General features: G+C 41.8%; 1 protein-coding gene across 1 annotated transcript in view; it reads left to right on the plus strand.

Moving 5' to 3' along the window:
* The first annotated feature begins 9,667 nt into the window (after positions 1–9,667).
* etv4 (ETS variant transcription factor 4) overlaps positions 9,668–15,925 on the plus strand; it is a 28,503-nt gene continuing 22,245 nt past the window's right edge. The window contains exons 1-4 of the mRNA XM_083903648.1: positions 9,668–9,751; positions 10,453–10,543; positions 10,660–10,707; positions 15,684–15,737. Coding sequence (XP_083759774.1) covers positions 9,695–9,751; positions 10,453–10,543; positions 10,660–10,707; positions 15,684–15,737 — 250 coding nt within the window. The 5' untranslated portion in view covers positions 9,668–9,694. The remainder of the gene's footprint in view (positions 9,752–10,452; positions 10,544–10,659; positions 10,708–15,683; positions 15,738–15,925) is intronic.

A 15,925-nucleotide genomic window follows, 5' to 3' on the forward strand; every position in this document is an offset into this window, starting at 1 on the left:
GGTGGCAACAATGGGAGAATTTACACAAAACCAGTGCTATGTGGTCGGCGAACAAGTGAGGGAAAGAGGGACAGAGACATCAACAAGGCTCCTCTGTGTCTCCTCAGAGCCATCCTGCTTTTAGAACAAAACCATGTCTCCCACAACACTCTTTAGTCGCCACAATGTGCCTTTGGCCAGTAATAGAGGGCGAGTTTATGGTGTGAATACACATGAATGTGTAAATCCCCGCACATTTGCATGTGACGCTGCAACGTCGCCTCCATTTAAATAAATTATTTGAGCGACAAGCTCGAAAGAATGAAAACGGGTGATAAAACCACCACAAATAATGAATTGATGTCACTAACAAGTCTTATAACATGTCTCATCTGTATTCAAAGCCTGGTAGGTCGGATTTCTCTGCATTGAGAAGACCTCTGTTGTTCCAAATCTGCTGCAACCAAACAACATAGCACCTGCTGGAGCGTTGGTTCACAAAATGCGGCCCGGGGGCCAATGGCTGCCCGCAGAAACATTTGTGGCGGCCCGCAATGAATTACAGTTGATAGTTTTAATCCGGGAGCTACTAAGCTGTTTATTGGACATTACTGGATACAGACCAATAAGTGTAAACAAAAATACTGGGTATTTACCTTGTTTCTATATGGTGAATTTTAGTGTATTATTGGGTTATAAGCTGGTAATAAGCAGATAACTACAGCCCCCAATTACTAGCTATTTACCCAGTAAATATATGGTAACAGAAATGTGTTATTTGGTATAAACCTGTAATTAGAAGGTAAGAACAATGGCCAAAATACTGGGTTATTACCCTGTAAATTATAAAGCGTTATTATATTAACGCTTAAATCACATTAACGCTTTAAATTACATTATATTAACGCTAAACTGTAGTACTGCAATCTGGTCATTAAAATTATTACAAATGGGATTTCTTTCTGTTTTTTTTTTTTTCCTTTTGCGGCCCTCAGTCCAATGTTCGATTCCTAAATTGGCCCTCAGGTATCAAAACTTTGAGAACCCCTGTGCTAGAGCATTCAACTTAATTACCCAGTCATATAACGGAATATTCTCACCAAACACCAAAGATAGTTGGTTTGAGAACAATAAAAATACAGATTGACCGCAGTCATATTCCTTTGGTGTACCGTTGGTGATGATGAGTGATTTACCAAATTACAGGAGAAAGTCAGAAAGAACAATAAAATATGCAAAAAAAATAGAGATTAAATACAAAAATGGTAATATAAGCAATCCTAAACCAAAATAAATGATGAATTTGTGTGAGTGTGTGTGTGTGTGTGTGTGTGTGTGTGTGTGTCAGTCTGGGGCAGCCTTTAGACTCAGCTTTGTGTGTTAACTGGCAGCTCAGCTGTGCCGGTGCAGCTGCATGGCAGCCACTTCTCTACAGCGCTGCCAGTCAAAAACACCCCTATAAATGCTATTGTGCTCACCTGATTGATCTTTCACAAGCCCAGGGTAAGGCCAGACACGCTGACTTCTGGAAGGGAATGGCAAGGCATAGTGGGTGAAAAAACAAGCGAGTCAGTGTCTGTGGCCGAGGAGGTTGGGCCGCAGGTGGCTAGGAGGCACGCTTGGGTTGGCTCGCTGGCCCTCCTCAGATGCCAGCAGTGAAATTTCCTGACTATGGCTATACACAAGCAGGCATCCCAGCAACGGTGCAGTGTCCTGGGGGAATGAAGAACAGGCCTCGGGCGGATGTTACAGCACACACGGGCAAAGAAGGGGGAAGATGCATGGGAGCATGCATTGGACATTAAAATGCACACTCTCACACACACACACACACGCACAGACTAATAAAGATCTCTTTCTGTGCCATTCACTTTCTTTTTTTACGCACACCTACACTGACGGCCATCTATTCCTGACTGGGGTTGAACTGAGGCGAGCGAAGCAGCCTGGGGAGTGCTGAGTGAACACCAGTGCCAGGGATTCCAGGAGCCGAGGACTCACTCGACACGTCTCTGTGGGCTCAAACCAGCAGGCAGCGACAATCTCCTGCATCAGCCTCGGGAGCACAACTCCAGGAGGTGTGAATCTAATCTTGAAATCTGGACTTATAGAAATATATGTTAGTTCCACTGAAATTGTACTGCAATCGTTGGACTGACACATCCGGAATAACCTGAGTTGAATTACTACAGTCTGACTCAAGCTGGTTCAGGCACTCTGCTCGTGCTCCTTTGACCCAGAAGTTATATATATATGGTGAAGACAACAGCAGGAAAATATGGAAAAATCCAGAGCGCTGCTTTTTTTTACTGTTTACGTTTATTTTGCTTAGGTTTAGATTTTTTATCATATCTGCTTTTTATCCACAGGTAACTGGCATTTTGGTATCTCAAAACACGATGTAATGAAGGGAACTAAGTTACTGGTAATTTGGCACTATTTGGGTTTTGCTTAACACTGCACTGAAATAACTGCACTAGACACTTACTAATATTAACTGGCACTTTATTGCAAGTTTGCACAGAACATTTGCACATAAAATATAATAATAATTGGTATCAAAATTGTTTGAATTGGTTGACAGGTGCCGTGGTGGTCACTCAGCTCCTCCTGGAAAAGAAAAGAGAATTAGAACATGAAATAGCAATGTGTGTGTGCAGATTCAGACCTGAATTGATGATGGAAGTCATTGGGTTCGACTAAATATGGTGTTAATATGTGTTATGAGTGCTCCAGTGACACTCACCTTCTTCCTTTCTTTGCAGCACCGTGTTCAAGTTATTATTTATAGTTCTAGGACAGACCAAAAAAATGTTGAGACATGTTAAGAACATTCAGTGAAAATACATTTGTTTATTTATAGAAGTGATATGAGGTCACCTGCTAATGGTAGTACGACAGCTGACAATCAGGGACACAGTATATTGCGTAAGGTGTAATTTCACGTTTTACTGCTGTGATATCTTTTTTTTAAGTGTATAAAACAACACGCAACTTTGGAAAAATGATGACGTCATAGCCCCAACCTCTCTAACCATTTTTGTCTTGGGTTGGTGTTTATACGCATTGTCCACGTCTTATTCACCTCTGTTTTAGGTGTATTTCTGTGTGACATTGTTACAGCGCCTCATACAGGCCTGGAATATATACTATAGCTTTTTTGAAATAGTTAGCTGGGGGTTCTTGGAACAATGAAAAGAAGAAAAGAAAAAGATCCAAGCGTAGAATCATGACATGATGTGATTTACATGCCGTAAACAATAGGATCTTTCCAGAAAGGTCAGAAGTTCACCCTGATAGGAAATAATCTTCATGTGTCTTTTTTTTTTTTTTTAAATCTTTGCAACAAACATAGCTGTCTCTACCTCGTCCGGGGTTATTTTCAGGTTTGTATTGTTTTGCAGCGGAACAAAATTCCTGGATGCAAAATGGGCACCGTAGGTTTAACACAGGCAGGACATGAGGAAACCCTGTGGGGTGGGGGGGGGGGGGAGTCCAAATTTAGCGGAGTAAGGATGTGCGGTACGTCAAGGAACTTACACGGGAGTCGGTATTATTTTTGGTCACGCTGGAAGAGAAACTGGGAAAGGTTTTTTTCTCATGGACAAACACACACACACACAGTAGACTGCGCTGCCTTTCTCACGGTGAATGTTTGCATTAGGAATCATTTTCCAGTTGGCATGATATGTGAGAGAAGCTGCTCTTCCTTCAAAAGCACAACTGTACAGTCCAAACAAACCAGAGCTCCCAGAGTCCCTGGCCTCCAGCCGTGAAACCCAGCACTCACAATGAAAAATCTAGCGAACATTCCACGTCACATGTCAGTTTCCGGTTCGAGATGCGGAGAACGTTTCGCTGCGACGCTGGATGTTGTTTGGAATTGATCGCATTTAATATTCTTGAGAAAGGAGGTCATTGAAGACCTACAGATAAGTATTCCCCCCATTTTAGCACTTAAGCATCTCTCAGCCGATTGCTTTGTTGTTGTTTCCAGCAGCACTCACAGCAAACAACAGCTAACAGCAGACGAAACCAGATATATAAACATTAATCACCAACTTAAAGCTTGGTTACAATGCAACATAAGTTTTGAATTTCAACTTTACAACATTGTGATTATCGATGTTGATTTGCTCTTACAAACCTAAAATGTGCATTAGAAATAACATGGTATTACCATACATTTAGTCCACTATAATTAAATTATTACCATACTATTACCATGTTTCTGTACTGTAATTTAAACTGCTACCACACTGCTATTATTTTACTTAAATTCAAAAGGTTCACAGGAAACTGTTCACACATCTTTCAGATGTTTGATTTAGTTTTTCATAAATTAATTTAAATATAACAATAATGAAACATATACAGACCTATAGGTTATATCAAATTTAAATTACTTTTTATACTATTAATTATAATCTTTTTCACTGTAAATACCCCAGAAAGAAAAGGTCAAGTAAATAAACATGTTTGTCGGGAGGCTTTTATAGGTTGGTACACATGGAGCGAACCCATGTGGTTTGCTTTTGACATTGCTGAGCAAAACAGTTTGTTATGGGAATAAATCACACTCTAAGTGGGGCCGGAGCTGACACACACACACACACACACACACACACCCACACACACACACACACACACACACACACACACACATACAAGTTTATGAAATGACAATTTGATAAGCATCAGTGCAGCAGCAAATTATCTCACAACTGTTATCATGGAATAACAAACTCTTCAATCATGCCATGAAAGCGGGCAGTGATTACAGAATGTCAATCACATTGATAAACATGTATTTGTGCACTATTCTGTAATGTGAAGTAAGTTATCACTCATATATCAGTAAATATGTCAAGAAATGAGAAATCCTCCACCATCCTCATTGTATATTAGAAATAAAAAAGGAATGATCTTTACACAAGGAGTATTTAAGTGCTCAGCAAAGATGACGATAAGGAAAATCCACAGTTCTATAATAATATGTCAAAGATCGTGATAAAGATATGATATGAAGCTTCAGAGCCGTTACTTAATGGGCCTTAAAACAAGCTTCTTTCACTCAAGTCGATGGGGGGGGGCAACTGGGTATAATGAAATGTTTTGATCATGATTCCTGCTTCCAAGAAGTCCTCCTCTGTGCGATGTCCTTGTTTAAAGATCTTCATTTGTTTATCAGTCACCATCAGCCTTATCAGGACCGAGTGAGGAGTAGGAGGCAGGAGAGGGGAAGGCAAAGCTCCAGAGAGGAGAAGAGAGGAAAGACGGAGAGGTGTTGTCGACGAGACTATCACACGACACCATCCCCCCCCCACACACACACACACACACACAGCCTCTGGCTCCTTCTGTCTTTACACTTCCCGTGCCCGCCCTCCTTCACTTCTTCTGTATTCTTTCATCATCGCCATCATCTCATTCATCCTCGTTTCATCACCTCCACTGTTTACTTCTACCTCTTTTGAAAGCGGTCGACTCTTTTCCGAATGTTTCTCCCGTCCCGTCTGCCTCCATCTCGGGGCACGTCTCACGTCTCTGCATCTCTACAACCAGAACAGCTGAGGCTATAATAACATTTCACGCATCCATCAAGCACAGCCAGCTTTGATCAATAAGCACTCTGACTCCACTCCACAGCACCGCACTGAACTTAAAATGTCTCCCCTCTGTCTCTGTCAGTACTTATCTCTCTGCTGACAAAGCTATATTAGAGCGATACGGGTGGATGACTATTACAATAGATTCCACCATGCAACACTGTACTGCTCTGTTGTTGTGTGTGGGTGGGTGTGTGTGTGTGTGTTTACTGTAAATGAAACACACTGAAGGTGATCTATGGCCGCCGTCTATATTCTTTACTCTTTCAATTCATCCAAAAGCAGTAGTAAATAATGTGTACGGGGCTGTAACAATCGACTGCATCAGCACAAACTACTTGTTGGTTTGTCACTGTTTAAACTGTCTCTTTCATTTTCCTGCGCGGACTGACAACAACATGTGCTCCTCAGACACTTTCCTGCATCAATAAAAAAAAAGAGTCTTCATTTTTTGTGAATGAAAGGGGTCCAGATGAGAGTCGATATTAATTGTGCATAGCGAGGACGATGAGTCACAAAAAAAGCATTATGGAACGGAAAAGTGCTCCTCACATGTGGGTGATTAGGCGCCATTTGTTGCCAAGGCGTGATTCGTGTGGTAAAAAAACACAATGAGGCCGAGTCTTGCTTTGGCCGTTCTCGCCATTCAAGTCTTATTTTCTACTCATTCAGACATAAATGTACTAATTTATACATTTTTAAAGGCTTACATGCTCTGTGAAATGCATTGGTGAAGTTGCACGGTGCAGCTGAATGTCCCTCAACCCACCGTGTTAGCATTGAAACTCGAAATAGCATTAGTTTATCCATTGTGAACTATTGCAAGGCATGTTGGTCCAAAATGGTGAAACTCTGAAGCACTGACCGGCCCCTGATATAAATTTAAAACACTTATTCTGGTTTAATGGAAGAAATCAGGTAATTGTACACTTCTGATATTTATCTTTAAAGGTGCCATATGTAACAATGTGGCCAAAAACTGTTACTACATTCAAATTCAAAATACCGAGGTCTTTTATGTTTCGTTTTCTGACGTAACTGGCGACCGGCGGTTGCTCGGCAGCTGAGACTCTACTGACTGCACTGATTGGTAGACGGCGGTAGGTGGCGCCACATGCCGAAACATGATTTCAAAAAATAAACATTTGCAGTCTGCAAAATATTTTTTCTAATGCAAATATTTTGGCTGTACTGTTGTTGTTGTTGGTGAGTTCAGTTTGTTATATGAACATTATTCCTGAGTCTCTGTGACATATTAGGAGGACTTTATGGCCAGTTGCTTTAGATTTATTACATAATGCACCTTTAACTTTCAGTGAAATGACAATAATGTCACCTTAATTTTACACACTGGACCTTTAATGATTCATCTTTCTTCATTTAACGTCAATGTGTAAGCAAGTTTCCAAGATTACCATCGTTCTCTATCGACTGGAAAGGAAAGTGTGGCCCACGTGAACTCAACGTGGCGGTGTGCACAGATTTTATCGCACGGGGTTCTTTACGTGACCAACGTGGAAATAGGTGTGTACATCATTGCACACAGTTACTAATGTTTCCACTACTAACCCACATACTAAAGGTCATGACCTTATTATGTTGTTTTCTGTTATTTAAATAGTTTTTCTGCGATAAAAGGGGAAGACTATTCAGCAATTCACTCACTCGTCATCTACCGCTTTATCCTCCACTCGAGGGTCTCGGGGCGGCGCTGGTGCCAATCGCAGCTGACATAGGGCGAATGGCGGGGGGGTCACAGGTCGCCAGTCTATCACAGGGCCCTATAGAGAAAATAAAATAAGTCATATTTAAATGCAATTTTAGATTAAATCCAAGACTCAATACACTCTTAGAAATAAAAGTGCTAAGTAGAACCATATAAGGTTCTTCGTCTTGTCCCTTTTTGGCTACAGGTAGAACCTTTTTATAAAGGTTCCACCCAGAACCCTTTTAAAACACTTTATCCTGGAAAGGGTTTTTCAGAAGCAAATGGTTCCAGGTAGAACCTCAGCCCTTGTAGAAGGACCCTTTTGGAACCCTTATTTCTAAGAGTGTACCAAACCCTACTTTTGAAACAAGCATTTCAGCCTATATGATTTAACAAAACAGCGACGGAACAATCTACAATCTGCTTTTGTGATATCCTCGATTTGAGCTGCATAGTGCTGGCCGAGGCGAAGCAGAGCTGATGCAATATTTATAGCCTGGTGTGTACATCTAAATGTGCCTCTAAATATCATTAAGCAGGAAATTACATGTACAGCATCACCTGATATGGAGATTAAACTCGATATCAACAGAGGAGAGAGGGAGGGAGAGGGAGAGAGAGAGAGAGAGAGAGAGAGAGAGAGAGAGGACGGAGAGTCTGTGAATCTCTGTCACCACTAATACAAAAAAATCTCAGATCCCATCACAGCTCAGCTTCCTGTCTCCTGGCTGTCGAACTACACTGTCTTTGTGGTTTTACGTCGACAAACAGCAGGCATTTCGCCATCCTGACACTGACACTTTAGTACAAAGCGTCAGAGACGACTTTAAATCCTGCGGTGCAGACTTTCAAAAAAAAAAAACATTTATGTCACTTTTGAAGGGCAACTGCGATCATATGAAGTAAACAAGGTGAGGTTCTTTGTCCAGGCAGGAGAATAAAAACATGTCAGGCTTTTCGTGCCAGGGCAGGTTTTTATGAATGGAAGTTTTTTTTTTTTTTTCTCTCTCTAAACTTCCCTCTCTCTCTTTTTTTGTGAATGAAAAACAACTGGAAAATCCAGTATAAAGGGCCCACAGTCTGCTGCGACGCGATTGGCTGCCGTGTGGAGAAGCTCCGCCCATGGTTGCTAGGATCTCCAGTGCCTGGCCTGTGATTGGCTCGCAGCGGAGAGACCGAGACTTCATTCATAAGTCAGTGCAGTCATGCGGACAATGGCAAGAAATTCGAGCCCTTGAAAGAGGAAATCCACCAATCACGAGGCTCCTGTGGCCGCGAGCTGGAAAAGCAAAGTCTCCTTGTGCCATTATCTCCCCCCCAGAAAAAAAACTGATGCCTGTTACAGAAATGACAGCACAGCTGGCGCTCAAAAGTCACCCCAAACTCATCTATGTTCAGTTATGGAAAAGTTTTTTTTTGGGGGGGGGGGGGGGTTATTGTTGCAAAGACTCGGACTGAACATCTGTTTCTCCTCACAGATTCACACTGACTGCTGGACTGTTTCCTGCAGAGAGTGCATGCAGGCTGCTGCACGGGAATCTGGGCAGACGTGGCACACAGCCCAAGACGCAGGAGAGAAGGGGGGGGGGGGGGGGGAAGGGGCTTAAATAACGCATATTATTCAGTTTGCATACTTAACAACAACAATAATCACATAAAGCACTCTTTAAAACAAGGGTTTTTTAAGTGTTTTAGACAACTAAAGTACACCCAGAGCTGAAAATAGTGCACAATAAGAATGACAGAAAGTCAAAATGACACCCAGTAAATGTGTTTTTATAAAAGTAGGAACAGGAAGTGAACACAAACCACACAATATTGACGTATAAAGTTGCTTAAAGGGCCACTTCACCCATAAAATATATTGTTTTTTTTAAACTAATTTCCATAAATATATATTCATTGTTAACCAGACATTGGATCAGAGGAAATTGGGCTTGATATAAATAAATAAAACTGGCAAAAAAAAGTTTTATAAGTAAAATATTTGAAAAAAATAATAATAATTTTGTATTATAGTGTGGATGAAGCAAACAGCAGCGTCATACTGATTTTAAGTGTATTAACTTGATCAAGTGTGTGGGGGGGGGGGGCAAAAAATGGAAAATAAAACAACCTTTAAAGGTGTAAAAAGTACCTTTACCTGAAACTCTGAAGTCTGTCTCTCTCTCACACACACACACATATATATAGACGCACAAAAGAGATTTGTAAGGAGGGCAGCAGCCCGCTGGGTAATCACTCGCCATCACTTCCCCTCGGCATTTTTTGTGAATGGAGCTCATTATGCATGCAGCCTCCACGCAGCTCCATTCACAAGCAGCGCTCCCTCCTCTCCGTGCAGGGCTGCGTGGATCTCACTCAACTCTCAGCCTAAATGACCACAAACGGTTAACGGATGGATTATAAGATGGATGGATATTTGGACCAGCAAGTGCCTTACACTTTAGCAAATGTACGTATTGGACTCAACTCGTCTGTTACTTCCCATGCTGTTTTATTTTGTTTTTACGCGCGCCTGTGTGTGTGTGTCTCTCTCTATGTGTGTGTGTGTGTGTGTGTGTTGTTTCACCGGAGCTTTATCTCCGCGTCTGTGCAGGACTTTTTTCCCCTCTCTCTCTCTCTTTCCTTTACGCAGCTGTGTGTGTGTGTGTGTGTGTGTGTTTGCGCACGATGGAAAACAATTCCTCGGCGCGCTTAAAACTTAAAACACCAAATGTTCCCCACAGTGAAACAACAGCAAATATCGCTTTTAATAATGTCTGTCAGCGGTTTTGTTGTCTACTTTCGCGAGGGTATCCGGGGTGAGGAGCGTGTTCAGTGTGCGCCAAACGGTCACTTTATTCGCTTCAGACGCAAAGAGCGCGTTTGTGTGTGTGTGTGTGTGTTCTTTTTTCCCCAAGACAACAAGAGAAACGTGTTGTTGTCCCGATGTTGCTCACTTACAGCCTCCCATTTCTAACTCCATTATTAATTATCAACATTATTCATATATAACCACTTCATGTTATTTTTGTGAGATGTGTCCAAGTGAAGCCTGCATCTCCTCATTTTTTTTCCCCCCCAGGTCACAGTAAACACACATCACTGTCTGTTTTTGACATTTAACTGACCTGCTGGACTCACTTCTCTGTTCACTTCTATGCGTTTTTGCAGAAATCGCAAGGAAATGGGCCCCTAAATAGACTGTTGATGGCAGCAAAGAGGAAATACATGGACACAGAATTGCCCCCTCAGGATTCTGAAGGTACAGTAGTGGACGTTTTGGCCTCACCAGACTCAGATATGTGAACCAGAGGCGATGTCAAGTCTCTGTCTTAATCAGTAGCTTTCTTATTGACTGTGTTCTTCTCTCCTCCTCAGACCTCTTCCAGGATTTAAGCCAACTCCAAGAGACATGGCTCACAGAAGGTGAGACACACCTGCAGGCTTGATTTTTTTTTTTTTTTACTCTTTTAATCTGTGCTTTCCTGTGATGTTATTCCCCCGTTTATGACAGCCACTGAGAGGTTGATGTCTGGAAAAGACGCAGAGAAACTCACAAAGCGGTGCCTCCAGGTTTTTCTGTGTGTGTGATTTTTTAATCAGTGTGCTGCCGTTAATCTTCGGCTTAGTTGGGAGCAAAAAGAAAAGATGACTTTGTGTTGTTTTTTTTGAGTGTTGTTGGGTATAGCCTGGACTTTCAGGTGGAATACAGATGTAAATAAATGACTCTATGAAAAAGAAATTGAGGCAATAGAAAACATAATTGGCTCTGTGCGTGTCCTATTTTGGCCATGTTGGCATGCTTTCCAGGCAGCAGCCAGTGCAAACAAACAAGCTCTTTGGCTCGTGTCACCCAAAGGCACATAGCAATGAAATGAGGCCCAGTCAGATGCGATTGTCAGCTTTTAGGCTTGATAAGTGCAATAATGACCCGAGTCATAACGGCGTAATGGTGTTGTGTGTCAGAGGAGAGGAGAAACAACACAACAGTGGCTGGAGAGCAGGGTATAAACTGAGCTTTGCACTAGGAGGTGTGAGTTTTGTTGTGTCGGTCGCTTTGATGTGGAGATTTAAAGGGAAATGTAGAGGTTTTTTTTTTTTTAACTGGAACGTGAGCCACATAAAGCCTTTTAATCAAGTTTGAAGTCCCACTCGGAATGAACGTTTGTGCTTTTTTGTTGTTGCCTGACGAGATGTTTGACCTTCACTCTGGGGTGGAGTTATGAGGCTAATGTGTATTGTTCTAATGTGTGACACAAGAAGTTAAACCTTTGAAATGCAAAAAAACGTGAGCATATTTATAGATTTCAGAAGACTAGTGGATTCATTTTGACTGTTTTTAAACAGGAAATTGATCGGTGAATGTGTACAAAAAGTGTATGTGTGGTGTTCTGTGGTTTGGGCTACTGCAGAATTTCATAATAGTTTCATCAAAACGGTAACAATGACTGCCAGCATTGATCTGACTCATGCACAGTATACAAGTCAGCAAACTATGGGAGTGAGTTGTAATCCGTGACACTGCGTTTGCATTTTGCCTTGAGACCAGACAGCCGTCAGACCCCAGTCTCAGGTCGGCTATTGTTTCCAACAAACAGAGCTGCTGCTGCTGCTGCTGCTGCTGCTGCTGCTGCTGCTGCTGCTGCTGCTGCATGCATGTTTGCTTTCGTACCTTTTCACATGCAGCGTCAAAAACCGGCAAGTTCACTTCACACCAGCGTCTCACACACAAGACAAAAACAAGAGCCAGAGCCAATAAAACTGCAACAATGGGTGACGCTTCAAAGTAAGAGCCCATTTGCATTCAGAGATTTCGCAAATAAAGGCCACGACAAAAGGCTTTTAGTCCACACAAAAAATGATTTAAAAAAAATCCACTACAATAGTCGTGAATAAATAAAAATGTGTGTTGTCAGAAAAGTGTCAATTCTAAATAAGCCAGTGTGATTTAGTTTTCATTGGGTTCATATTTGATCATTTTAAGCCCCACAGACTACATTCCACTCACAGATATTGTGTAATAGCGACACAACAGAAATCACACACACACACAGACACATACCAAACCAAAAAGTCAGTTTTTTGTTATTTAAACCATTAGCTTTTTAAGATAAAAACATTATGTCATGTACTGACAATCAGTCCGGGGCTGTTACTTATTGTTGACTCAAAGTGAATACGGCAAAAAAAAGAAAGAAAGAAAGAAAGAAAGAAAGAAAGAAAAGAAAAAGGGGGGGGGGGAGGCAGGACAGAGAGATGGAAGTGTAACTTTATCAAAGTGTTATTTAACCCTAAGTACAGGCTTGTTTTCAGCTTTCCTGGCTTTCCTGGCTGCATTAATTAAAGACCTTATCATGACTGATTGCAGTTGTGAGGGATTCACCCAACATTGTAAAAGCTGGTTTGCTGGAGGGATGTTTTTCTGTAAGGGGAGGGGGGATGGGGGGATGGAGAGAGAGAGAGAGAAAAGGTGAAGTACTGAATGGCAAGAGTTCAGAAGCTTGTCACATCTTGTCTCATTTTGGCCTTTGGGTTTATATGACTGAGGCTGCTGCTGCTGCTTAGCCCCGCCCAGGATCTCCTGCTGAGAGACAAAAAAAAAAAAAAAAGTCATCCAAGGTGCCTGGAAGCATCGGGGAGAACATGCGTCTGTGCTCATATAAACACTTTCCTTCTTGTGCTGACTTGCAACTCAAAGTCCCTGACGAGGTGTTCCTGGAAACAAGTCAGATACACATGCAACGCTCATGCACACACACACACCACAAAGTCTGCGGACGCTAACACACACACACACACACACACACACACACACGTGTACACGCATGAACGTCTGATGACCACCGTCCTTGTGTCTATTCTCTGTCGCGTCCACGCTGGACGCAGTGAAACTAGTGGAAGTGATTGATTGGTTGAGCTAAACATTGGCCCCAGCTCTGTCTTGTACAGCACCCTTGAGGCGAAAAGACTGAAAAGTTAAATGGAGTGGGGGAGGGGGGGAGGGGGGGTGCGGGGTAGTAATATTATTATGGTATAGTAAACCACAGGATGCGGTGTTATATAAGAGATCAATGTCATTTATCTGAACATGCTGCGAAACGTCATCATCATCCGGTTTCCTCTGCACCGGAAAGGAGGAGTGCGACGACAAGAAAGTGGATTTAAATTTCCTTATTTCCTTCTTCTTCTTTTTTTTTTCGTGCGGTCAATTTTGTCCTTTGCTTCTGCCGCTTACGCTCCCTCCTCCCTCTGCGAGTTTTGGTTTCGTGAGCTGTGCGTGTGTGTGTCAAATGATTGGAGAGAAAATTGAATGTTTGGTGAGATTTTGGTTAAAGGTGAAGTCATGAACGCAGAGATTATTTTCTCCTACGATTTAGAAGATTTTTTTTTGTCGGTCAAAAGATTCACATGCCGCCGTGCCATTTTTATTTTCCAGGCCATTACATCCCTGATTGGGTACATGATATTTCACGATAACCATCAGTTTTTTCCCTTAACTTTGTGACTTTCAGGCAATGGAAATATTCTTAAAAGGCCAGAAAGCCGTGCAGCTGCAGCGATGCCTGATTAAAGGTTGTTAGCTCTGGTTCTTTGCTTGATGCTTAGGTCATTAAATCAGAGGTAGTGAAAAAAAAAAAAGTCATGCCAGTAAGCTCATGCCTCAGTGGGTGAATCTGACCTTCTTACCCCCCCGAGTATGGAGTCGCCCGGTCACGTGATTTTGGCCTTTTCTAACCTATTAATGCCACTATTAATGCAGTTCAGTGCCTCAAAAGGACAATTGTGAATGGGTTTGGATTCCAATATAATTGTGTCTGTGTTGCTCTGCTGCACCTGGGCTCGGCATTACTGATTCTGCTTCCTTGGTTCGGTCCTGAATGACTTTAATTATGAGCGATTGCCTAATGAGGGGGCGACTGATATCGCACCCCGCTGCAAATAAATACAGATCAAATGAAGATATCACATGCACACATACATGACTGTATAAACCTTTATCCCATAAATGATATACATACACTACCGCTCTAAAGTTCGGGGTCACCTCTACAATGTTGTTTGTGTTTTCCATTAAAAGTCACACTTTTATTCATCAAAAGAGTTACCCAAAATGATGCATGGGAAAATAGAAAATATAGTCAAGACATTGACAAGATTAGAAAAATTTGTTGCACAAGCGTTTTCAAGGGTTTTCTAATCATCCAATAGCCTTCTAACGCAATTAGCGAACACAATGTACCATTAGAACACTGGAAATGGGCCTCTATACACCACATATTCCATTAAAAACCAGACGTTTGCAGCTAGAATAGTCGTTTACCACATTAACAATTTATAGAGTGTATTTCTGATTAGTTTAATGTTATATTCATTGAAAAAAAGTGATTTTCCTTCAAAAATAAGGACATTTCGAAGTGACCCCAACGGTAGTGTATGCTGATATAAGACCAGTTTCTGGGACTGGTAAGAAAAAAACACATTACTTCACTGCTAATGCGACAGCAAGTGCTTTAACCTTTCACCGTGTCTTCCCTCTTTCGTTCTCTTTCTCTGTAAAAAACAAAATTTTGAGTTTGCATCCGTGACCGTTTCCTTAGATATGCAGGGGCAAATGAAATCCAGACTAGATTGTGCTTTGAAATCTGGGTGTTGTCTGAAGAATTTGCATCCAGATTAAGCGTTACAAGAGACAGGACACTCGCAGTGATGATTCTCCAGAGCTTCTGCTGGCAGGAGAACGTCTGGAGAATCTGTGAGTCATTTTTGCTGACATTTTGCGTTCACACATCACGCGGCCCCTCCGGAGAGTCTCTGGGGTTCGGCCCCTGTGTCTGAAAGCAGCTTTTGAACGAGTCCCCCCCCGATATTTTTTGCGACTCTGACCACTTGTGCAGCCAGAACAGCCTGTTTAGTCTGTCTGGATTTCTACAATGGAAACAGAAATGGACCAGAAAATATTATTTATAGTACAAGTCTAGACCAAGTTGTATTAATATACAGTAGATAAAGGTGGTAACTTACGTTGACTGGGCATCTTCTCGTTCAAAACCAAAGCAACAGTCATCTGGGCAAGGTTGTTTTTTTTTTTTTCATTGGCTGAAATCTCAGAATGAATGATTTATACTGCCAAGAAATGTTAAAGCTACACAAACTGAGATCCAGGGGCTCCAGGGTGAATATATCGATCCATAGAGGAGCAAAGTGCTGGCATGCTGCAAAAATGATGAAGTGAAGGTCACCTGGATGAAGGCCAAGCAGGCTCCGTTTTCTATCATGTTCTGAGGAAGAGTAAAAGACAGAATGAGTTAGTTAAAGGGGGGGAAAAAAAAGGAAAGACACACATTTCAAGATTTCAAAATCATTGATTGATGTTTTTTTTTTTCTTCTTCTTCTCATTTCAGCTCAGGTCCCTGACAGTGACGAGCAATTTGTTCCTGATTTCCATTCTGAGAACTGTGAGTACTTTCTGTTTACGTGTCCTGTTTGTCTGTGTGTTTGTAAAACATGTGTCCACGTTACTAAGTGGATTTAAGCATGTGCCAAAACTCTGATTTTCTGCCTGCACATTGCAAAGATCAGACCTTTGTGCTTTGTTTATCTAAAGAGACATTGATCCGTTTAAGATGGAGAGCCGTGCATGGAC

The sequence above is a fragment of the Microchirus variegatus genome (genome assembly GCF_963457635.1).
Source record: "Microchirus variegatus genome assembly, chromosome: 17".
In the NCBI taxonomy this organism is placed as follows: domain Eukaryota; kingdom Metazoa; phylum Chordata; class Actinopteri; order Pleuronectiformes; family Soleidae; genus Microchirus; species Microchirus variegatus.